The following is a 26,362-nucleotide window of genomic DNA, read 5'->3' as shown; positions in this document are numbered from 1 at the left end:
GTTGTTTCTCAGCCCTGGGGATAGACTTTGAGATGGGTTGGACGATAACCAAAACCCTTTGGCTACAGGCTATTCTGTGTAGCGCTATGGCCACGCACATACTGTACATTGCAACCAGAAAACCAGCGTCACTCAGTCATCACACAGCGTGACATGGGTGGCATGGAAGCATGCATCATGTTTAACACCTTACATGCACTCACGCTCTCACACACACAAACACACACCAACGCGCACACACACACAATGGAGAGCGAGACACACTCGTAAAATGTTCTGATGAATGGGTAAGGCCGTTAGCAGGTGTTGCCCCATGCGTCATGTCCGTTGACAAATGTTGGAGCAGCCTTTAGAAAGCACTGCGCTCATAGGGCAGGCCATCCATCAACCATACTGCTTCATTAGGGCACCCTGTGTTTCAAAACCTTTCACTCTGAGACCCTATCATTTTAGAACATGTATTATTCTCAGTGTACTCTGTTTACAAACTGTTGTTTCTTCAGATTACTTTCATTAGATTAGATTGTAAAAGGCCATCTGTGACCTTATTTACAGTATACTTACAAATCAAATCAAATCAAAACCAAATCAAACTTTATTTGTCAAATGCGCCGAATACGACAAGTGTAGATCTTACCATGAAATGCTTACTTACAAGCCCTTAACCAATAGTGCAGTTCAAGAAGAGTTAAGAAAATATTTACCGATAATGAGGCTATATACAGGGGGTACCGGTACCGAGTCAATGTGCGGGGGTACAGGTTAGTTGAGGTAATTTGTACATGTAGGTGGGGTGAAGTGACTATGCATAGATAATAACAGCGAGTAGCAGCAGTGTCAAAACAAATGGAGAGGTGGGGGGGTCATATAAATACTCCGGTGGCCATGAATGGAGTACATGAATAGAATACATGAATGGAGTACATGAATGGAATACATTAATGGAATACTTGAATGGAATACTTGAATGGAATACTTGAATGGCAGTGGAGGCTGCTGAGGGGAGAACAGTTCATAATAATGACCGGAACGGAGCAAATGGAATGGCATCAAACATATAGAAACCATGTGTTTGATTTTATTTGACACCATTCCACCCATTCTGCTCCAGCCGTTACCACGAGCCTGTTCTGCCCAATTAAGGTGCCACCTACCTCCTGTAATGTGTGGCAAGCTGTTGATTGATTGACAAGGCTTTCTGTATGTTGTAGATGTTAAGGTTCAAACCACTTGGAAATGTGACGACTGGGTTTGACCTGAATCTTCTATGTCTGACATCATAGGAGGTTGGTTGCACCTTAACTGGGGAGGACGGGCTCACAGTAATGACTGGTTATTCATCATGTGAGCATGGATCTCTGAACCCCAATGATTTTAACCTAGGGCTAGATTCAATCCATATCGCGGAAGATCCGCGTTATAGCGCAATTGAAATGTAAAGGTAAGTTCCGGTTGAGCCGACATATGCAGCGTATACCGTGAATGCAGTCTCCGTAAACGTGGAAACATTGCTTTTAAATTTTGCTATTGTGCGGCTCTTCCGTGATACAGATTAAATCCAGGCCTTAGTTTATCTTTATTTCCACAAATGAAATAAAGGCCGCACACTGAAAACGGTACAGGTAAGATGCTGTACGCTGACCGCACACTGAAAACGGTACAGGTAAGATGCTGTACGCTGACCGCACACTGAAAACGGTACAGGTAAGATGCTGTACGCTGACCGCACACTGAAAACGGTACAGGTAAGATGCTGTACGCTGACCGCACACTGAAAACGGTACAGTTAAGATGCTGTACGCTGACCACACACTGAAAACGGTACAGTTAAGATGCTGTACGCTGACCGCACACTGAAAACGGTACAGTTAAGATGCTGTACGCTGACCACACACTGAAAACGGTACAGGTAAGATGCTGTACGCTGACCGCACACTGAAAACGGTACAGGTAAGATGCTGTACGCTGACCGCACACTGAAAACGGTACAGGTAAGATGCTGTACGCTGACCACACACTGAAAACGGTACAGGTAAGATGCTGTACGCTGACCGCACACTGAAAACGGTACAGGTAAGATGCTGTACGCTGACCGCACACTGAAAACGGTACAGGTAAGATGCTGTACGCTGACCGCACACTGAAAACGGTACAGTTAAGATGCTGTACGCTGACCACACACTGAAAACGGTACAGGTAAGATGCTGTACGCTGACCGCACACTGAAAACGGTACAGGTAAGATGCTGTACGCTGACCACACACTGAAAACGGTACAGGTAAGATGCTGTACGCTGACCGCACACTGAAAACGGTACAGGTAAGATGCTGTACGCTGACCACACACTGAAAACGGTACAGTTAAGATGCTGTATGCTGACCTCACACTGAAAACGGTACAGGTAAGATGCTGTATGCTGACCGCACACTGAAAACGGTACAGGTAAGATGCTGTACGCTGACCGCACACTGAAAACGGTACAGGTAAGATGCTGTACGCTGACCTCACACTGAAAACGGTACAGGTAAGATGCTGTACGCTGACCGCACACTGAAAACGGTACAGGTAAGATGCTGTATGCTGACCACACACTGAAAACGGTACAGTTAAGATGCTGTACGCTGACCGCACACTGAAAACGGTACAGTTAAGATGCTGTATGCTGACCGCACACTGAAAACGGTACAGTTAAGATGCTGTATGCTGACCGCACACTGAAAACGGTACAGTTAAGATGCTGTACGCTGACCACACACTGAAAACGGTACAGTTAAGATGCTGTACGCTGAACGCACACTGAAAACGGTACAGGTAAGATGCTGTATGCTGACCGCACACTGAAAACGGTACAGGTAAGATGCTGTACGCTGACCTCACACTGAAAACGGTACAGGTAAGATGCTGTACACTGACCTCACACTGAAAACGGTACAGGTAAGATGCTGTACGCTGACCGCACACTGAAAACGGTACAGGTAAGATGCTGTACGCTGACCGCACACTGAAAACGGTACAGGTAAGATGCTGTACGCTGACCGCACACTGAAAACGGTACAGGTAAGATGCTGTACGCTGACCGCACACTGAAAACGGTACAGGTAAGATGCTGTATGCTGACCGCACACTGAAAACGGTACAGGTAAGATGCTGTACGCTGACCGCACACTGAAAACGGTACAGGTAAGATGCTGTACGCTGACCGCACACTGAAAACGGTACAGGTAAGATGCTGTACGCTGACCGCACACTGAAAACGGTACAGGTAAGATGCTGTACGCTGACCTCACACTGAAAACGGTACAGGTAAGATGCTGTACGCTGACCTCACACTGAAAACGGTACAGGTAAGATGCTGTACGCTGACCGCACACTGAAAACGGTACAGGTAAGATGCTGTACGCTGAACGCACACTGAAAACGGTACAGGTAAGATGCTGTATGCTGACCGCACACTGAAAACGGTACAGGTAAGATGCTGTACGCTGACCGCACACTGAAAACGGTACAGGTAAGATGCTGTATGCTGACCGCACACTGAAAACGGTACAGGTAAGATGCTGTATGCTGACCGCACACTGAAAACGGTACAGGTAAGATGCTGTATGCTGACCGCACACTGAAAACGGTACAGGTAAGATGCTGTATGCTGACCGCACACTGAAAACGGTACAGGTAAGATGCTGTACGCTGACCGCACACTGAAAACGGTACTGGTAAGATGCTGTACGCTGACCGCACACTGAAAACGGTACAGGTAAGATGCTGTACGCTGAACGCACACTGAAAACGGTACAGGTAAGATGCTGTACGCTGACCTCACACTGAAAACGGTACAGGTAAGATGCTGTACGCTGACCGCACACTGAAAACGGTACAGGTAAGATGCTGTATGCTGACCGCACACTGAAAACGGTACAGGTAAGATGCTGTACGCTGACCGCACACTGAAAACGGTACAGGTAAGATGCTGTACACTGACCGCACACTGAAAACGGTACAGTTAAGATGCTGTATGCTGACCGCACACTCAAAACTTTACAGGTAAAAATGACAAACAGTTTGGTATGTATTGCTTACAAATCTGTAAAAAGCATTCTGGATTGTGTTTGCAACCTAGAAGAGGTCATTATTACTAGATGCTGTTAATTGATTGGCCTTGCACCTTTAACCCACATTGTCTCAATGCTGCTTCTAGGGTGTGATAAGACCTAGACCTCGCTGTTCTGTTAATCCTTTACATTACCCCAATGAGTGTCAGACTCTGGAATGATCATTCGTTAGTGTTTATCAGCAGCTAGGTAATTAGCCATTATGTACTGACCACTAATTAGGAAATACTTGATGGCTTGTACACACAATTTGGGAATACTGTATATGGCATGAGGGAGACAAATAGACAAAGAACATATGAACTGAACAATGACATATAGCTCTCATATACCAAATTTAATTCATATGCCTCGGTACACATACTACAATGAGAAAATTAGTATTTTTCAACAATGATAACAACCTACACAGGAATTTTTTATAGCATTGAATTCAGTTTATTCAGACATTGGCAAGGAGAAACAAAGCACTGGAGAGAAACAGCCTAAAAACACCATCTGAAACGCTTTATTATTTTACTGCTGCCTCGGAACAATTATCCTGTCTTGTATTGATTGAACAGATTTGTCCTCTCTTTTGTGCCGATCAAGCATAAAGCATACATTACAGCTTGTCATTAGTCGTGATAATAGATGTTTCTACAGCCGCCAAGATTACCACCATGCATTCTCATTCTGTCTGAATGCCTAGTTTCATAACATCCTATCATTCTGTCTCACAATCTGCCAGCATCAATCATTTTCTCCTTGATGTTTTGTGAAGGGGCGGTCTGTGTCTTTGAGAGTTTGCACATGTGCATAACCTTGAGTGTTTTTCCAATATACGTGTGTTAACTGTGTGATTATGAACAAACTACTTTCACAAGCCAAGGTTTCTTATATCTCAGTCATGTTAATACCTCTAACTGGACTTCCAGCATCAACACTAGTTCTGGGACAGACTGGTGTAGATGTCCAGCTTGGCTCTGTCAGACCCAGCTGTTACCACGGGGAGACAGACAGACTACCCTTCTCTGACTGTATCATTCTGAGCCTCCTTGACCTTGTACCTTTGTACACAGAGACTTCTAGACAACTCCACCATTCTGCACAATAACTCACCTGTCACAATGCCTTGGACGCTTATATATACTGTAAACTTCAATTGCACTTTCAATAAATGTATATGTTACCTGATTGATACTATTCCAATTTAGTTACAAAGGTTCCTCTGTGTCAGTTTGGTCTCATTCATTTTGAACACATCTTGCGTACCTCACACTACAGTAACCGTTCTCTTTCTCCATCACCAGGGACAGTTCCAAAAACTGGGGGGCGTGATTAAGGATGGACAGAAGGTGATTGACATCACACCGGGCTCTGTGGTAACGGTGATGACAGTCAGCAGGGTGTACATAGCTATGAGCTTGGTGATCACAGCTGGACCCTGGGCCAACACCCTGCTGTCCCACACAGGCCTTCAGCTACCACTGCAGGAAGGCTACTCACTGTAGAACCAGTCAACTCACTACCTCTAACAGGAGCTCACACTCCAATGCACTCCAGTGGAATGCAGTCCACTACTGTCACCAGGCATGCTATGATACGCTCCATATCTTTGATATGGTCAAACCGCACTGTCACACATGTTATGCACTAAAACACAAATAGACAGTATGGCACTTGCAATCAAGCTTTACGTGCATGCATTTGACAACGCAGGATTTAAGAAAGGATTTAAAGCTCTATTCCAGAGTTCAGCATGCAACCATAAAACCCATACCCCATCACGTCATTAATGTCAGTAGATAAGGGCAACATTTTGTCCAACCCTAGTTCGGAAAACAAGTCCAATCTCCCTAAATATAGCCTCCCTCCCCCAGGTTATAAGCAGGGGGCGATGACTCGCCATAGCTCTGGTTGTTTCACAGCAAACCAAGAGGGAGAGTCTGCAGCCCAGTGATGGAACACTCTGTCTACTATGATGGATAAACAAAACAACCATTCCCATCTTTTACACAGGGTGCTACGGAGGGATCGAGCCAAGCAATCTCAGAATATGTCACCCACCCAAAAGAAAAGCTGATGAAATACTGGGCGTTATTTAAGTCGAGAATTGGAGTTTGTATTGAAATTGCATTATTTAGGATAGCGAGACGGGCCCGTGGAAGCCATGCCTGAGTGAGCACATAGAGAAAGTATGAGGTATGAGTTCGCCTCAAATACTGCTCTCTCTCTCTCTTTACTGAATTTTGATGGTCCCCAGAATGAGACGGCTGCCTGTAACTTCATTAAACTGAACGCTAGCGTACATTGTATCCTTATTACCAAGTGCTGGGAAGATGTGATTTGTAAGAGTGTGTACGCATTGGATTAGATACAACGATGGTAATGGGTAACTAGAGGGAGGTGAGGTGGTAGGAGTGGGTGGACGGGGGAGTGAAACATCTTCCCAAGTGCAAGGATCTTGTTTAATCAAATCCCTGCACCCGTCCTGTCTGTCTGTCTGTCTGTCTGTCTGTCTGTCTGTCTGTCTGTCTGTCTGTCTGTCTGTCTGTCTGTCTGTCTGTCTGCCTGCCTGCCTGCCTGCCTGCCTGCCTGCCTGCCTGTCTGTCTGTCTGTCTGTCTGCCTGCCTGCCTGCCTGTCTGTCTGTCTGTCTGTCTGTCTGTCTGTCTGTCTGTCTGTCTGTCTGTCTGTCTGTCTGTCTGTCTGTCTGTTGCTCCCCTGGTTAACTAGGTGATAAAGATGAACGTGTGCTACTGGAGGGAGAAGATCCCTGGTTCCTACAACGTCCAGCACCGCTTCCCTGCTTCATCCAGCTGGAGTCAGAGGAGGCCAAGCATCACATCTACGGCCTCCCGTCCAATGAGTACCCAGGCCTGATGAAGGTTTGGGCTTGTAGATACCATAATGTTCCACACAGGATTTAGTGATGCATTTGCTTTAGGACTCAAGCAAGGTTACTAAACACACAAGCATAGTTCACCAAACCACCTCCATTACACTGTTTCCTAGTCTTATTGTGTCGAATTGAAATAGAAATACATTAAACAGAAGTAGGGCAGCAACACTGTCTGCCTCCAGAGTTCTCCAACACTTCCGGATACATAATCACAGCAGAATTCTGACTGTGTTGCGCTTGCATTTTCTATTCCATCGCTATTTTGAGGATGATGGCGAGCCAGCAGGTGTTGGGAGAGTAATATCAGCACATGCATGCAAAGGAGATGGACAGATGGCTGTGCCTCATCACATTATTCACTCTGTGGTGTAGTCAACAGTGCTTTGTAACCCATGTACTGTAGATAGATGGCTAATGCTCGGGTCAGGCTAAAGTATTGTATTTACCTTTCAAAAGAAAATGTTGCCACACTTAATTACCTTTCAAAATAACACTTCATAGAACATTGCATTTACATGACATAGGCGTTATACTGTTCTGCCTACAGTCGATGTCCCTGGTAAGGGCACTCAGACTCTAATTAAGTTCAATACCGTTTTTTTACATAAAAGGTCAGTTGATATTGTTTTTGATCTCTGTTTGAAGATTTGATACCGAGACGGACCTCGACAAGAGGAACAGACAGACGGATCTCGACAAGAGGAACAGACAGACGGACCTCGACAAGAGGAACAGACAGACGGACCTCGACAAGAGGAACAGACAGACGGACCTCGACAAGAGGAATAGACAGACGGACGGGGGGACATAGACATCCTACAGCACTACATCACCCGCTGCTTCCCTGCCTGGTGCCTATCCCTGCTGTGATGGAGAGCTGCATGTACACAGTGAGTATCACCAGTCTCAAAGCTGCATGTACACAGTGTGTATTATACTCTCTGAGCTACATGTACACAATGTTAACATCTCTGCTGCTTACTGTATCCCAGTAATGGCCATATTAAATTGACCCACAATGGCAATGTACTCTGAATCGGTGTACAATCAGTGTACCATCATCCTTTCAGTTAGGCTTTTTTGAAATTATAAATAATTAAGCCAATTTTAATATTTGATCTTCCCACCATGGCAAGGTATAGAATAGAAACGTGATGAGGGTGGTTCTGGAGTTGAAAATGCAGAGAGAGAACCATTGTCCTGTTTGCCATGCCAATCACATCACATGCTGCACGACTGCATTACCTTTGGGATTCAAACTCTAATGGAAAACATATGTCATTCCTGCGCCGTAGTCAGAGTAGCCCACTGCATGGAGAATTATTAAAGCACAGTAGGGGAGAGTGGGATAAGTTGAGCCATTTTATATATTCAGCATCACTCCATCAAGGGAAATATAGGAGTCTTTGTAACAAAGATATCTACATATATTTCAGGATGTTGTGTATCCCTGTAAATTCATGTAAACATTACTGTTCTGAAAACATAGCTTGTCCAACCAGGTATGGGGTATGTTGAGCCGTGGGACAGGGTAAGTTAAGTCACCTACACATTTCTGTACTGAATGAAATATTACCACTACCTTTTTTAAACCATGTCTATCTTTTTAAGCATATTTTAATCATTTTAAGCATATTTTAACACAGGCTTAACACCTAACAAATACTTTGTACTTTTTACATAGGCCTAGCCCTGTTGTTACCTCATATCCCAGCGATAAAGCCTTGCATTAAGCCTGGGAAGAAAACACTTCCATTTGCTCAGCTTGCCATTGGCTCAACCATTGGTTCAAGTTACGCCAAGGTAAACATTTTGACTATATTAGCACACGCAGCTACAAGGATGCACTATCTTGCTAGGTTTAGGACCTCATATTGAAGCTTTTTGAGACCCAAACTGATGTATAGAACAATCTACATTTTGTGTATGTGGATGAGCAAAGCCCAAAGAGTTTGGCTTTATAAAAAAATTCACCACAGAGACCTGGCACACACTTAGGTCCAGAGTGGTGCTGAACATCACAGAGCCCTCTGAACCTACTTCAGCACCATGTGCTGTAGCTGTATCTTAGAGTAAGATCTTACACACGGACAAGTCAGACAACTTTTAATTAGACAGTCTTTGAAGCCGGCTGTGAAGAGTTGAGCTTTGAGTCCAGACCCGTTTTATTCACTAATTAACGTCTTTGTGGTGCTCTCAGGCGCCAGGGGCCCTCTCTGTCAGCTGTCTGCCTGTCTGTCTGTCTGTCTGTCTGAGAGAGAGAGAGAGAGAGAGAGAGAGAGAGAGAGAGAGAGAGAGAGAGAGAGAGAGAGAGAGAGAGAGAGAGAGAGAGAGGGGTCCTGTCTTCTCCCTGTCCCAAAGGTCCGACGCCTGGGGTCTCCTGGCTCCTGTTCCATCTGCTCTGATAGCCGCCTCCTACAGTAATTATGTGTGTACTTCATTTCCACTTGTAATAGTTTTTAAAGCACCTGGCTGGCACACAGTGCAATTGGCTGGTGAGAGAGAAAGAGAGTGCTACTCTATAACAGGAAGGATTAACTCCATTTGAGAAAGCCATTTGAGAAGCCACATAATCAATACAGGGGAAAGTATGAATTGAAGTGGTTTGCTTCTGAACCCATTGGTCCCTTGGTGGTGGAATCTGGAAAAGTAACCATAATAGGATGATTGTTCATCATGGTCTATTAACCTGTTCCACTTGCATGTACCATATTATCAGTGTTTTAACCCATGTGTTCTAGTAAAGACTGTGCAGCACTGTGCTGTGTTCAGTCAGTGCACAGGGATAATCACAATACTACAAAAAACGTGCAGCTCCTCTGCCACCTCCCCTTCCTCCTCCACTTGAGGTATCAAAAGCCATGGGCACAAGTCCTGGGGGTTGCCATGGTTACAAAGGCGCCCAGTGTGTTTGGGCATACCATCGAGGGCCCCTCACCTCTTCCAACAAAAAACGCATATGGCGAACTGTCAGAGTGGCCTACAGTTTGTTCGCTATAGCCCCGGACGCACAGTGCTGAGGCTTTTATGACTTCAAAGCTCGGGAGCTCTGAGACCTTTATCAGGCAGAGAGAAAACTAAAGCAAGGCATTCTTAAGCCCGGTTGACATTCAGAGTTTTCCTCCCTCCCTCAGACCCATAGCAACAAGAAGAATCCACCTCTCCTGAGTACAGTGTCTGTTTCCTCATCTCACCCATAGGCTGACAGCTGACGGCACGCTCATCGCTGAAAGGAGGGATAAATCTCCTTAATTTAGCTCTGGCTTGAGCCCACTTAAATGAAAAGACGCCCTGTTATGGTCAGAGCAATAGCTTCTGTCCTCTTTGATGTGCTCCGTCATGCAGGGCTCAAACAGACTGCCTGACTCAGACAATGGGCCAGAAACACACAGGCTATTTATAGAGGCCCATTGGGGTGTTCCACAAGGTGCAGGTTATATATTTCAGTACATTATAGACTCTAGGCCAACCTGAAATTACACCCTTTGCAATATTTAGTGCACTATTTCCCCCCTTTTATAGTGCCTAAATAAAGCCTTTATAGTGCCTAAATAAATCCTTTATAGTGCCTATATAAAGCCTTTATAGTGCCTATATAAATCCTTTATAGTGCCTAAATAAAGCCTTTATAGTGCCTATATATAAATCCTTTATAGTGCCTATATAAATCCTTTATAGTGCCTATATAAATCCTTTATAGTGCCTAAATAAATCCTTTATAGTGCCTATATAAAGCCTTTATAGTGCCTATATAAAGCCTTTATAGTGCCTAAATAAAGCCTTTATAGTGCCTATATAAATCCTTTATAGTGCCTATATAAATCCTTAATAGTGCCTATATAAATCCTTTATAGTGCCTATATAAATCCTTTATAGTGGCTATATAAAGCCTATAGGGTGATTGAGGTGTCGCGCCCTGACCTTAGTTATCTATGTTTTTCTGTATTATTTGGTCAGGTCAGGGTGTGACGAGGGTGGGTATGCTTGTTTTGTATTGTCTAGGGTTTTTGTATGTCTAGGTGTGTGTGTAAGTCTAGGCATATGTAGGTCTATGGTGGCCTGAAATGGTTCCCAATCAGAGGCAGCTGTTTATCGTTGTCTCTGATTGGGGATCCTATTTAGGTTGCCATTTTCCATTTGGTTTCGTGGGTTCTTGTCTATGTGTAGTTGCATGTCAGCACTCGTTCTATATAGCTTCACGTTCGTTTTTGTTACTTTGTTAGTTTGTTTAGTGTTTTTCTTCATTAAAAGAAGAATGTATGCATATCACGCTGCGCCTTGGTCTCCTCAATATGACGAACGTGACATGAGGACCTACCTGCCTCACTCACTGTGATTGGTTCTCCCCCCAGGTCACAGATTTAAGTTTGGCCCAATCGTTGGCTAGCTGCTGCGTGAACTGAGCCATGGGAGAAGTGCCCTCCTATGACCTCTCCCACTTCAGAATCAGACTCTTCCAAGCCCACTCCAAGTCAGCACTGTAGGATCGGGTTCGCTGGCTATAGCAACGAAGATTTCAATGCCCCAAACAGCACAAAGAATAACTGAAAGAAGATAGCAATGGTCTTAACCATTTTCTCAGGAACCAGAGCTTTAAAAAAATGTAGAAATGTAAGGTTTTCATACCAGTGTGGCTGAATCCTACACAAACCATGGCCGCTGGCAAACAAAGACTTACTTTTCTAGATAATCATTGAGAAATGTGACGTAGAGATAGGAGCCTTTAAATGAGAAGAGGAAACAAATCAATGATTCACTAAAGCAAATCTCTCACCCACACAGAGACCCTTCAGCTGTTGTATTGTTAGTACTGCTCTGTAAATCATACTCTCATAGCCTCTACTTGTGGACCATTCTGCATAATTTCAAACCAGACTAATAATAACAATAGTAATAATAATTTATTACATTTGTAAAGCACTTTTCATTATACAAGAATAATCTCAAAGAGCACAAAATAAAATATCAAATAACAAAACAAACGTACATTATCTAACCACATCATGAAAGCAACAATCAAAGTCTAAGAGGAAGGCCATAATGGGAGGCCAGCTGATAGAGGTGAGTCTAAAGTCCAACTATAACATTGTTGTAAGACTGTAAACCTGTTAATCTGTGACAAATGGTCTTAAACTTAAAAAACGTCACCCTTATTGGCTTGTATGATTTTATGCATCACTACCTCCTCCCTTCTCACTCCCCCGAATGAGGCCTTTTTCAAGCTAAGCACATAGTTAAAAAGACATCAGCCGTGGAACCATTTGTCTTCGCGCAGCCAGCTGTGTGTGCAGTGTGTGTGCAGTGTGTGTGCAGTGTGTGTGTAGTGTGCAGCCTTCAGTGGCGCGTGTGTGCCTCTGCCTGTACCTATTTTCCCATGTAAACATTTTAATCACTAATCAGCCAGCCTGTTACAATGGTTGCCAACCACAGCCATCAGCGGGAATAAGAAAATGGTATAGCGAGACGCAGACAGATCAGCGTACCACTCAGTCTCTCAGCTCTAAGTGACTTTGAATTGATAGAAAATTAGGAGACCATTAAACATGCAAACGCAAGTATTCACCCAGCAATATTTAGGGGGAAAGGAAACACTGGAACATCTATTTCTAAACATGTATGTATGGGATACGCTTTTAAGAAGAAGAGTAACGTTTGAAAGTAGTGCCCTTTTTCTGATTCTCTATAGCCAGCTAGCCAGCGTCATGGTTCTGGGTCCTAGCGCCTTTTTTGTCACAAATACAAGTTCATGTAATTTGGTTGAACTATCCCTTTAAGCACTTGATTGTCAAATGATAATGATGGTCTGTCATTAGACTTTAACCTCAGGTAATCAGACATAGGCCATGTTATAGTATAGGCACAGAAACCTGAGCTGGCAGGAAAGGGGGGGCTGGTGGTGGTGGGATGAATGTAGCCTGAGAGGACAAGCCACCATGAGGAACCATAAGCTCACCCGTGTTGCTGCCAATATAACATGGAGAAACAGGGAGAAATGTAGCTCAGAGAATGACAGGAAACACACTGATAGCAGCTTTTTCCACATCACCACACTGCTAGAAGGCGGTAACACAGACAGATAAACAAGACCTGTTTTAAAATGATCTCCTCTCAGGAGGGTTATTTGTCCTATCTGTCAGGTAGGTTCAGAGGGCAAGAATGGTGCTCCTATCAGATAGAACACCTGCCATGAATTTGAAAAGATGTGCTTAAGGGTCTTAAGGTTTTCATCTCTGATTTGCATGTAAAAATATTTTTCTACCACTGCTTCAATGCCAATAGAGCAATGGCTGATATTTTTCACCAATCAGAGCTCTGTCAGCTTCCATGTAAGATAAAACAACTAGCATAACACAGATTCCACTCAATGTGTTTTCCTTTCATTCCCCCCCCCCGCCCCTCTGTCTGCCCCCATCTGTCACAAGACTTCTTAACAGGCCCAGATGTGTCAGAGTCTTAAGAATATAAACAAACGTGTGAGAGAGTCAGAAAGCACAAAATGACTGTCAACTATGAGAGTGAGTGCTGGGTACAGTGCTGTGAAAAAGTATTTGCCTCCTTTCTGATTTTCTCTATTTTTGCATATTTTTATACTGAATGTTATCAGATCTTCAACCAAAACCTAATATTAGATAAAGGGAACCTGAGTGAACACATAACACAGTTACATATGTATTTAATTAATTTAACAAACATGTTATGAAACACCCAGTGCCCCTGTGTAAAAAAGTACTTGACCCCTTGCACTCAATAACTGGTTGTGCCACCTTTAGCTGCAATGACTGCAACCAAAAGCTTCCTGTAGTTGTTGATCAGTCTCTCACATCGCGGTGGAGGAATTTACTGTAGCTATAACGACTCCAACCAAAAGCTTCCTGTAGTTGTTGATCAGTCTCTCACATCGCTGTGGAGGAATTTACTGTAGCTATAACGACTCCAACCAAAAGCTTCCTGTAGTTGTTGATCAGTCTCTCACATCACTGTTGAGGAATTTTGGCCCACTCTTGCTTGCAGAACTGCTTTAACTCAGCAACATTTGTAGGTCGTTTCAGATCCTGCCACAACATCTCAACTGTGATTAGGTCTGGACTTTGATTAGCCAATTCCAAAACTTAAAATGTGTTGCTTTTCAGCCATTTTCATGTAGGCTTGAATGTGTGTTTTGGACCATTGTCTTGCTGCATGACCCAGCTGCATATCAGCTTCAGCTCACAGTCGAATGGCCTGACATTCTCCTGTAGAATTCTCTGATACAGAGCAGAATTCATGGTTCGTTCAATGATGGCAAGTCATCCAGGTCCTGAGGCAGCAAAGCATCCCCAAACCATCACACTACCACCACCATTCTTGACCGTTGGTATAAGGTTTTTACTGTGGAATGCAGTGTTTGGTTTTTGCCAGACATAATGGGACCCGTGTCGTCCAGTTCTGCAAGCAAAATTGGACCAGAATTCCTCCACCGCGATGTGAGAGACTGATCAACAACTACAGGAAGCTTTTGGTTGTAGTCATTTTAGCTAAATGTGGCATAACCAGTTATTGAGTGTAAGGGGGCAATTACCTTTTCACATAGGGGAATTGGGTGTTGCATAACTTTGTTTATTAAATAAATGAAATATGTATAATAAGTATATTTTTTGTTATTGTTCACTCAGGTTCCCTTTATCTAATATTAGGTTTTGGTTAAAAAATAGAGAGAATCAGACAGGGCAAATACTTTTTCACGGCACTGTAGGCATGGAAATGACTGTGATTTGGAAGAATTTGTGCAAGGTAAATGGAATGGTGTGAGTAATGAGGGGTAGTCTAGGCACCTGTCTGAACTACTAACAGATAACAGATAACATCTTCCTCTTCATTACCTGTTATCAAAATAGCATCAAGGTGACAACTGGAAACAGTCCACTCATACTGAAGACCAGATGGGGGGAATAAGTCATGTTATGAGACATCCATAGGCTGGTTACATTTTGGTTTGTTTTCATTTAGAACACATGATAATGGAAATGTTGTGTTTACCACACGATAAGCTGTGTTTTGGCCTTTAGCACGTACAGGTTGTGTTTACCACACGATAAGCTGTGTTTTGGCCTTTAGCACGTACAGGTTGTGTTTACCACACGATAAGCTGTGTTTGGCCTTTAGCACGTACAGGTTGTGTTTACCACACGATAAGCTGTGTTTTGGCCTTTAGCACGTACAGGTTGTGTTTACCACACGATAAGCTGTGTTTTGGCCTTTAGCACGTACAGGTTGTGTTTACCACACGATAAGCTGTGTTTTGGCCTTTAGCACGTACAGGTTGTGTTTACCACACGATAAGCTGTGTTTGGCCTTTAGCACGTACAGGTTGTGTTTACCACACGATAAGCTGTGTTTTGGCCTTTAGCACGTACAGGTTGTGTTTACCACACGATAAGCTGTGTTTTGGCCTTTAGCACGTACAGGTTGTGTTTACCACACGATAAGCTGTGTTTTGGCCTTTAGCACGTACAGGTTGTGTTTACCACACGATAAGCTGTGTTTTGGCCTTTAGCACGTACAGGTTGTGTTTACCACACGATAAGCTGTGTTTTGGCCTTTAGCACGTACAGGTTGTGTTTACCACACGATAAGCTGTGTTTTGGCCTTTAGCACGTACAGGTTGTGTTTACCACACGATAAGCTGTGTTTTGGCCTTTAGCACGTACAGGTTGTGTTTACCACATGATAAGCTGTGTTTTGGCCTTGAGCACGTACAGGTTGTGTTTGTCTATTAATATTCAAATGAGTTTGAGTTTGGGTGTTTCAAGGGCTACTTTACTTCACTTAAAAACAATGACCTTTTGGGTGGTAGTCATTCTGGACTTGAAAGATTAGTTTCGTAAGCATACTCTGCTTGCTTGGAGCTAATGTCATCAGTTGTTGTTTTTACAAACATAATTATATTTGACATTAAAATACAACATTATCAAGTGTTAAATTGTATTGAAGTGTTAAATGAATCCAAAGTTTGAATTAACCTCGTAATTCAAAAATTTACAAAGTAACTTCTAAACTTGTTGCATAGTGTGGCAAATGTATCCATATTTTGTTCACCATAAAGAAATTAAATGTCAGATACTCCACTGTGAAGATCATGGCATAAAAAGGTCAGAATGAGGTCAAACTGAGAGAAAATGCTATTTCATAATGTAAACTGAGGAACAATCCCAATGAGAAGTTAAGTAATCTTAAATACTGTGAAATCTGTGCAGTAAATACAGTATTTTTTTTAGACCTTTTGATGACCTCACCACCATCTGTAGTGTAAAAAGCAGAGTCCTTTTGCGGTAAACCACTGCCATATGGTCAAGGCCCTCCCACACAAAACCCCAGAGGTGAGCATTGGCGTAAGGTCAGTCTTCCATGCAAAGCTCCAGGCTCCAAGCATGGCGTCAGTTGGCCCACCTATTTCCATGATTAACAGTATCCATGGGTTACTGAGCTGCTGGGCATCCACAATCCACCATCCACCCACCATGCCCTGTTAGGGACCTACGGGGGAGGAGGATGAAGCAGGAGGGCAAGGGAGAGGTCTCCAGGGCATGATGGTTGTGGGAGGTTAAAAACTGCAAACAGAGTGGGAGGAATCACACACATCCTAATGTGGTGAAGTAGTTACAGGAACTGGACAGAACAATACACATCTAGGGAAAGGGAGGGAATTTCAACTCACTGTTTGCTGCTCTTGGCCCAAGGGTGATGTTTAAATTCAGCTCATTTGATAAAGCCAGGTTGGTCAGCATGGGTTAAATTGAGAATTCAGAGGTAGGGTAGCGTTATTTGGGCGGGTCAGGAGTAAGGTTGAGCCAGCTTAGGGTTGGGGTTTGGGTTGAGACTAGGGCTAGGGTTAGGGTTGTGGTGGAGGCTGGGGTTAGGGTTGTGGTAGAGCCTAGGGTTGTGGTGGAGGCTAGGGTTAGGGTTGTGGTAGAGGCTGGGGTTAGGCTGGAGTTAGGGTTGTGGTGGAGGCTGGGGTTAGGGTTGTGGTAGAGGCTGGGGTTAGGGTTGTGGTCGAGGCTGGAGTTAGGGTTGTGGTGGAGGCTGGGGTTAGGGTTGTGGTAGAGGCTGGGGTTAGGCTGGAGTTAGGGTTGTGGTGGAGGCTGGGGTTAGGGTTGTGGTAGAGGCTGGGGTTAGGCTGGAGTTAGGGTTGTGGTGGAGGCTGGGGTTAGGGTTGTGGTAGAGGCTGGGGTTAGGGTTGTGGTAGAGGCTGGAGTTAGGGTTGTGGTGGAGGCTGGGGTTAGGGTTGTGGTAGAGGCTGGAGTTAGGGTTGTGGTGGAGGCTGGGGTTAGGGTTGTGGTAGAGGCTGGGGTTAGGGTTGTGGTAGAGGCTGGGGTTAGGCTGGAGTTAGGGTTGTGGTGGAGGCTGGGGTTAGGGATGTGGTAGAGGCTGGGGTTAGGGTTGTGGTGGAGGCTGGGGTTAGGGTTGTGGTAGAGGCTAGGGTTAGGGTTGTGGTAGACGCTAGGGTTAGGTTTGTGCCAAACTTATGGCATAACCCTATCCTTTGTCCACATCCCAGATCAACTCTAACACTGGCCTCAGCCTCAACCACAAACCCTAACCATAGCTTCATGTCCACATCCCAGTTTCACCCTAAACGTTGCCTCAACCACAACCCTAACCCTCATTTGGAATAACCCTTACTTTGGTTTATCCTACATTTATTCTACTTTTGATCCTACTTTTCTCTTGACCCAAGGTGCAGGAGCCTGACTCAATTTAACCACTGTTCGTCAGGTTGATGAATATGTTGAGTAGTTGGACTAATATAGCCTAAACGCTGTTGCTTTGCCTGCCTTCAGAGAACCATGGGCGTGGATGGAGTGGTTTATGATGTCATAGTTTACACCTGAAGGGGGAATGGATAGGGAAAGGAGAACCAAAACGTAAAAAAAGAGCTTCAGATTAATATCCTAACAAATACTAGGAGGACTAGCCAAGTACGTATTGATGGTGCATTGATTCATTGATCTTGGTGATTATGGTGCGTTGAGGACTGCGCTGCATGGTGCAAAATGGCCGATCAATATCCCATTCCTTAGTCCCTTACTAAATTACATAGCAAATGTAAAATACTGCATGACATGTCATTGGACAGCTGATTAAAGAGTTTTTTGTTGCTTCCAGACAACGCTGACCACCACACCACACAGAGACAGACCAGGCAGGACCACACAGTACTATTCCTCCTGGCCGTCTCCTCCCTTCTAGGAAATTAAACATTACCGAACAGCTTGCATGCCAGAGGAAATGACAGTTGCGCTGGGCAGTGTGCGGTTGATGTGGCAGGGGGGTGGGAAGCAGGGGTCACGAGTCAGCCAAAACACAAGGGCCTGTCACGAGGAGGCCCAGGAGGAAGGGGATACAGCAGCATTTGGAAGTGTAATGAGCTTGGTGGCACTGTTGCCGGGAGACAAGGAGAACACTGAAGGCGTTAGATGCTTTTAGATCTCCTTGTCATCACCAAGGGTAGGAGCCATGCTTGCCTCCCATTCCCTGCCAAACCTCCCTCCTTCCCTCCAATTCCCCGCCAAACCTCCCCCTCCTTTCCTCCCATTCCCCGCCAAACCTCCCTCCTTCCCTCCCATTCCCCGCCAAACCTCCCCCTCCTTTCCTCCCATTCCCCGCCAAACCTCCCTCCATCCATCCCATTCCCTGCCACACCTCCCTCCCTCCCATTCTTCGCCATCCCTTCATCTTATTTGTCCCGCCCTGCCTCCTCTCTCCCATTCCCCACTCTCCTGTCCCCATCTTATCCTTCCATTCCCACTATCCTTCCCTCCCCTCTTCTTTCTCTCTCTCTGGCAAGGGTAACTACCAAATGGGCACTATTTTGGGCACTATTTCACTATTCTCATGAATAGTGTGCTATACTGATTCAAAAGGTGGGAGTTAGTAATCTACTGGACAGAAGTGGGTGATTTTCCAGTCAGGGAAAACTAGCTCTAGCAATAGCAAAGAATCCAAGAGAGTAACCTATGCCTCACACACTTCAATTCAGTTCTATTTGAAAAGAGGGAGAAATATAATTGCAGGAAGTCCCCAAACGTAAAGGTTTTTTAATGAATGTGTAATTGATTTTTAATTTGCTGCCTGCCATCCAAAAACTGTGCAACACATCCATTCCGATGTAAATCTAGACCACCCCCTATTGCCTCTGGCTACTGTAGCTACAGTAAGAGGTGGCTTCTGCCCACGATGTCGAATGTCTGGATACCCGCTAGTTTAGGGAAGTCTTTCTGAGAACTCCCACTGAGCAGGAGGAAGCAGAATCACTTACAAACACTGGCACACATTTGACCATTTCCTGCTAGCGGGCTGTTGGTGGGAATAGCAGGGAGAAAACGGGGAAGATCTCAATTGCATACATCTCGTGTCCTCTCTAATCTCCTTCTCAAAACCCATTTGAGAAAGAGACGAGGAGAGAGGACGTGAGGAGTATGCAGTTGAGATCTTCACAGGTAGTCTGAAATGAGGAAGCCGTATGGTACACTGTTAGACCCAGGAAGAGGACTCTGCATGACACTCTGCTAACACAAATCAGAGTCCACCCACAGGCCTCAGCGCCAGGTCAAGAGTGTGTTCATACGTGAGCCAATTAGAGCATGACATGACACTAATGTTGTGCCTTAAAACGGTTTGGCAGATAAAGACATTGGATGTGCGAGAAGCATCCTGTAGCATAGATGGGATGCCATTCTGGAATGTCTGAATTCTGGACGTCATTCTGGAATGTCTGGTGTCTGGACGTCATTCTGGAATGTCTGAATTCTGGATGTTATTCTGGAATGTCTGAATTCTGGATGTTATTCTGGAATATCTGGTTTCTGGATGTTTTCTGGAATGTCTGGATTCTGGATGTCATTCTGGAATGCAAATGTGGTACTTAGACATTTCCAAGAAATTATAAAGTATTACCTTGTCAAACTGGGTGCAAGGACATCAAACAAGAGCAGGCTTTTAAAACTGTTAAAGGTATTCTTCATACATAATTGTAATTACTTGCAATATTTTAGAAGATCTTTGTCATAATTTCTCTTTGATCTTGATGAATCAATCTCAATAAAAACACTCCCTACCAGATGATGAAGATCAATCAAACCCAAATAACGGCAACACTGCTTTCCCACTTCTTAATTCAAGTCTAGAATTATTTGCGATTAAGTCTTAATTCCAAACACACTTTCACAGGAAAAGTTTAACATGAGAAATGTACACTGTTATTTCATGAAAAACAATAAGCATAAGGGATACATAGATGGAAGCTTTTCATATTTTAAATGAACATTTCAGTTTCAATTAAAGCTTCTGACGTGTGTGAACCAGATACTTCAAGCATCCATTTAGCACCTGCCATCTAGTGGCATTTTACTTGACATTAACAACCTATTAATACACATCATGTGTCAAATAAATCATTGCTAAAATGCCATGGGCATATTGATGGAAAAAATTTAGTGATTTTATGTAGGCTACAGTATTTAGTAATGTTATGACTGACTAAAGGCCTATAACATGGCACAACACCAATAATAAGAGATGTCATCCTCTTTGCTTTAGATAATTACTCATTAGCTTGGCTGGGAGGCAGTAATTTGTGCCCTAAGTGCCCCATACCTTTTATACAAAAACAAAGCAGACCTGTCGCCCACAGTCTCTAAACTCTTCATTAACATGAGATAGAAATGGATACTTTGTAATTTTTTCCTTGCATCTTTCCTGGAACAGAACCTCTAATGGCTGTTTCTGAAAACAGCAGGAGAGGATCCACAGAGTTAAATGAGGGGTAAAATGCATGGCACAATCTACGCCCAAATCAAAATATGAGATTGAATATTGAATATTGTAAATATAATATTGTAAATCCATTGTCCTTCTAGCATTTTCCAGAACAATTTCTATCTTGTCAGCAATTCTCAAAGACCAGACAATTATATGACAGTGCTACGATAGAATAAGGCCCATCATAAAAATATTGCTCATTGACATTCTTCACAGTTATAGTGTTCCCCTATATAGGTCCATGGAGAGTTATGTCTTGTGTGCTGTGTATTGTAGCATTTCAAAGACAATGTGTGTGAATGAAAAGTACAGTACATTATACTAGGGTTGTATCACATTTAGTGCTGAAGGACATTGTGCGACCACTTTTCAAACACAGTCAACTACAATGAGAGAGACCGTGATTGAGTGGTTACTTTATGAACTAGAGTGCGGTAGCCCTGTTGTAGAGAACATGTATTGATTCTGAACAATGCTATTTGGAAGGTGCAGGATTAAAAAATCACCTTGGCAATGTGGGCATGGCTGTCGTATTTGATAATGGTGGAAAGGGAGATGATGATTTCTGTCAATGGTTATCTGTTGGGACATACAGTAATGTAATGCTGCAATGGGCATCTACCCTTTTGTTCTTCGGCGTTAGCAGTAATTGGCTATCTGCTGCACCGTGCCTCCAGTTACATAGGGAGGTGATGATTGTCAAAGACTAACCAAGGAACCTTAATGTTTTGGTACATACAGTAATTGTAATTAAGTACAAATAAGTACAATGGGCTTCCATTTGTTCAGTTCAGTACTCGGCTATCAGCTGCACCTTGCCCTTATAGTTACGTACAGTAGGTAGAATGCTAACATAATGGTGGAAACTGATGGCATTTACCGTGGTGGTTGTGGCGTCTCCCACACAGTAATCAAGGTTTCCCTGCTAATAGCTGTTGTGTTGAAGATGATGAAGAAAGCACTATGCTTGGTAATCCCTTTCTCTTCGCTCTGAAAATAATTTGCCATCAAAACATACAGAAGAGAGGGAAAAGGTTTCTTTGGAAACAAGATAAAGGCCAGTCAATTGAACTGTGTTCAATGTGTTCCTGATTTGAAAGGCCTCAGAGTCAGGGTCAGTGATACTGTTGACATTTCTCAAATCTGTAGAAAACAGTGGATGCATCAGAGAACAGAATTTATTTTTATTTGCCTTTCATTAAAAAAAATACCACAGTATGCCCTCCAGAAATGTTAAGTGGGAGACTATTTTCTAATGTGCATATTTAAGTCTGAAAAGACAGATAGGAGCTTGGAGGCTGAAACACCAATGCAGAAAATGTCAAACAAAAACCCACAGAGAAAATAAAATTACAGTCTGAGTCATCATTTATTTACAATATATTAAACTGTAATGCAAAATTACTCATAATAAGTGGTCATTTTGTTCAATAACGAAAATAAAAATATACTATTTTGAAAGCTAGCATGAATCAGTACAGATATTTATATAAATATTAATGTGTACAGTCAGCAATGTTATGTTGGCTCATTTCTTTGTTTGCCTGGTGTTTTTATGATGACTCAGGTTTAAGAGTATCATAAAACGAGATCATAAAACAGTTTACAATTCCTTTTAAAACTCATGTTGACTGCATAGAGCAGGGTTTCCCAAACTTGGTCCTGGTGCCCCCCTAGGTGCACACTTTCTTTTTTGCCCTAGCACTACACAGCTGATTCAAATAATAATCTCATCATCAAGCTTTGATTATTTGAATCAGCTGTGTAGTGCCCAGGCAAATACCAAAACGTAAACCCTGGCAGGCCCCAAGACAGAGTTTGGGAAACCCTGGCATAGAGGAAAAAGGTGATAGATCTGTCTTTAAAAGGCATGTATAATACAAACGCACCAAACTTCTCCCTTCACGCAAAGTATCAACACAATCCTGTCAGCCCCACTTGCCATGTACAGGTGGATAATACACATTTTGGCAGGCCTGCTCAATTCATTAACGCTAATTCATAAATACTAAAGAGACAGCCGAAGGGTTCAATGTAACACCAAGCAACCGTAAAAGCATGGGTCTTTAATATCTTCCTGGTTAAACTGCTGCTCTGTTATGAACAGTAGCATTGGTTCAGGACAGAATACTGATGAATCCTACATGACAAATAGGCTTCAGAGACACTGAAAAGGATTTGAATGTATTATATCCAGTTTACAGAGTGGTGATGCAACACAGGAGGATTTACCATGCGGGTTGAGGACCCCAAATCCTCACCATGTGTAATCCAGTATGGTTTATCAGAAAAAGAAAACATGTGGGTGTTGAAGGAGATATAAACTAAAGGCAAACCATCATAAAGCATGGTGTTCAATATCGTTCCCTTTGGAAAGCAAACATCAAATGGAGAGAAAACGAGTGAAAAGCATGAGAACAACAACCACAACGACAGAGAAGAAAAAAAATAGCTGAGCCAAAGACTCTCACCCCAAAAGCATTTCTGCAAAGTACTTAGTTCAATTCAAGTTGAAATAAAAGGCAAGGCATTTCATAGGGTATGCTACGCTCCAACCTCCTGGAAATTCATTTTCTTGATGGCAGGACTCTCGAAAACAAATGATCTTCTTTCAAACATCAAAACAAAAAGAAAAAAAGAAGAGAAGGGCTAAACTTTCATCACAAAGCAGTTTGGTGCTGCAGCTCTCTTCTGTTGTCTTCCTGTTAGGAAACATTATTCTCCTGCTTAAACAAGCAATAGAAAACAAGCAGATGAGCCGATGAAAGCGTCTTCTTTCAGGGGGTGGCACGGCGCTGCAGCCAGAATCTAAGCACAGCTGTAGAGGACCCTATGTACTGTATATCAACGGCACTTCTCCCCCCAAAAAACTCTGGTCTTTTTACCAGGACTCAGATAAGCAATAACACAGTGTACACATATACTTGATAAGCAATAACACGAAGTACACATCTACTTGCAAAAAAAGGCTTTTTTTGGTACTTATTTCCTCCATCTTTTTTTGTTCGATTTTTGTCTTTCTAGTCCCCCGATGCAGTGATAAAACACAAGGGAACATAGCTAGTTCTTTGGCTCAGTTACAACCATGATGATGATGACAGAGTCTAGGAAGTAGGAGACGATGGCGCCAGCCAAGCAGCAGCTGTCCTCATGCAGCCAGCAGAGACAGGAGATACAAGCCATTATTAATGGAGGTGCTGTTCAACTGGAGGGGCCAGATCCAAGATGGAGACATTGTCACATGTGACTGGTGAAATACACTAAGAGATGGTTGGCCCAGTGGAGTGGAGAGCGAGAGAAACCATTAGTGTTGTGTACTGTACACTGACGTACTATGGCACCTTCTCTAGACCTTAGCAATGCAAGCTGCTTTGTAACAGTAGAATAATAATGATAGTAATAGTATCATTGCCATGTTGCAGGGTTAGAAGAACAGTAGAGTGGTTGTGTGTGATGACAGCACCACAGGGGCCCTCTCAACATGCAGGGTTTGTTGGCTGGTGTGTGTGTGTGAACTATGTTGTCTCAGAGGGCTTGTCTTCGCTGTCACTGTTGTTCAGGTAGCTGCCCCGTGTGTTTCTGGAGCGGTAGGACCCTCGGGACGCACCACCTTCTTTTTCAACCTCTTCTTCGTCAGATTTGTCAAAGCAGAACCGTCTTCGGCTAGGAGGACTGGAGGGAGAGAAAGAATCAATGACAGGTCCCGAGGATAGTTACACAGTGGGGCATGATCATATGTTCTTATCTTTTATGTAATGTTACACATATTGTGCTTCAACCAACTAAATGTGCACAAACACATGGACGGATGCATACTACCATAACTCTAGTTATAAAACTACATTTTTAGACACACAAAAAGTACACTTATTCCACAGAGAGCATGTGATGGAGTATGCTTCTGGTTTGTGGTTGATTTAATCTGCTATGCACTGCGGCTTCCTCTCCAAAAACAGAACAATGGCACACCTACAGTGCACTGCCTGGCCTCACAAGTGTAGGACAATCAAATACCATTCAGTTTAAACAAAATACCAGTGAACCTTTTTTTCACTCTAATGACTTCTAAACAATAGAGCAAATCTTCCGTATGAATCGTCAGTAGAGCAACTCTGACGTACCCTCTCTCTGTCTTTAGATATTCTGCCTGCCTACTGCTACTGCGTGTTTCAACCTGATTTAACATTCAAGCCCACTTAAATTATGCAAACCTAGGGTTAATTACTGTCAATCGTGCATCTTAAATGTACTTGCTGCTTGTGTAAATCGATGCAGTGGGTCTAATTACGCACAGAATTAAGGTGGTTGGAGGGGGAAATCTATGGTGGCCGTCGTAATTGACGACACCTGGTATTTTCTTATTTCCGGCGCCATAAATCAGGCTGACATTTGGGTGGAGAACTAGCCAGCAGCACTATGGGTACATCCACGTGAACTTAGCCTTTTCCTCGGCTCTAACATTCCTGCTGCTAGGCTAATCGACATTGTAATGCATCCACAACACGTTTATACCCTTCTCTCTCTATCTTTCCCCCCAAAATACCATAACGGAATTACAGCAGTGCAAAGCAATGTCACAACTGCCATTGAAGAGATGTAAATTGTAATTGCTTTCAGATGAGCTTCTGTGAATTAAGGACCTCAATTATTTCAATTAGTATTTAGGGATGGAGTGTAATTAAAAAACAAAAATGTCTTAAGATGAACCAAGTGAAATTCTAAATTTCTACAGAAATGTTGAAGCCCTAACAGACATAAGCCAATTAAGTCAAAGTGATGTATCATTCATAACACAACTGATGTTTTCAAAAGGTGACTGGATATTTGGGTTAGATTATAAAAGGGGGGGTCCGCTGAATGTGAGACTCAGCAGAAGAGGATTGACTGAGGAACCTCTCTGTGGTTAGCATCATCACACCATGCAGTAGACACAGTCCACACCAGGCAACACCTACTGCCAGCCTCAGTCACTGTCCGGTCTGTACAGATATTTCATCATCAGGTTGTCCACTTTCTTCTTCCTATTCTTCTCCTCCTTCTTGTTAGGAGGGGGCTGCCCCTCAGCAGGCGTCCCCGCCTCCCTCTCCCCCTCTGGGCTAGAGGCCTGGCGGCCAGGAGCTCTTTTCACGCTGTTGGTGCTTTTGTAGGAGACGGTGGAGGCACCTGAACTGGAGCCAGACTCTGAGTCAGACTCTGAATCCGAGGATGAGGAAGAAGACTCCTTTTTGGACTTCTTGTCCTTCTTCTTGGAGCTGCCCTTCTTGCGGCGGCGGTCATCATCGGAGCTGTCTGACTCGGAGCCGTGGCTCCTCCTCTTCTTCTTCTTCTTACCTTGGCTCTTCTTGCCGCTGTTGCTGCGGCTGTGGCTGCGACTGTGGCTGCGACTGTGGCTGTTGCTGCGGCTGCTCATGCTGCTCGAGGACCTCCTACAGTCCACAGCCGCTGCGGACCGTCTCAGACTGCTGGTGCTGCGCCCACTGTCCACCTCCTGGTCACCTCTCCCCCTGACACTAAGCACACCCTTCCTGTCATCCTCTGTATCATCCTCTTTCCTCCCTGCCTCGGCCTCTGAGT

At 43.7% G+C, this 26,362-nt stretch overlaps 1 protein-coding gene and 1 pseudogene across 1 annotated transcript in view; one reads left to right on the top strand and one right to left on the bottom strand.

The window, feature by feature from the left end:
- The first annotated feature begins 2,775 nt into the window (after positions 1 to 2,775).
- LOC120018503 lies at positions 2,776 to 10,203 on the top strand (annotated as a pseudogene).
- An 11,754-nt stretch (positions 10,204 to 21,957) lies between these two features.
- LOC120018122 (unconventional myosin-XVIIIa-like) overlaps positions 21,958 to 26,362 on the bottom strand; it is an 82,491-nt gene continuing 78,086 nt past the window's right edge. The window contains exon 37 of the mRNA XM_038961124.1: positions 21,958 to 24,460. Within this exon, the coding sequence (XP_038817052.1) occupies positions 24,304 to 24,460 (157 nt within the window). The 3' untranslated portion in view covers positions 21,958 to 24,303. The remainder of the gene's footprint in view (positions 24,461 to 26,362) is intronic.

The sequence above is a fragment of the Salvelinus namaycush genome, chromosome 23 (assembly GCF_016432855.1).
Source record: "Salvelinus namaycush isolate Seneca chromosome 23, SaNama_1.0, whole genome shotgun sequence".
Classification (NCBI taxonomy): Eukaryota; Metazoa; Chordata; class Actinopteri; order Salmoniformes; family Salmonidae; genus Salvelinus; species Salvelinus namaycush.
This window is presented reverse-complemented; position numbering and strand designations above follow the sequence as displayed.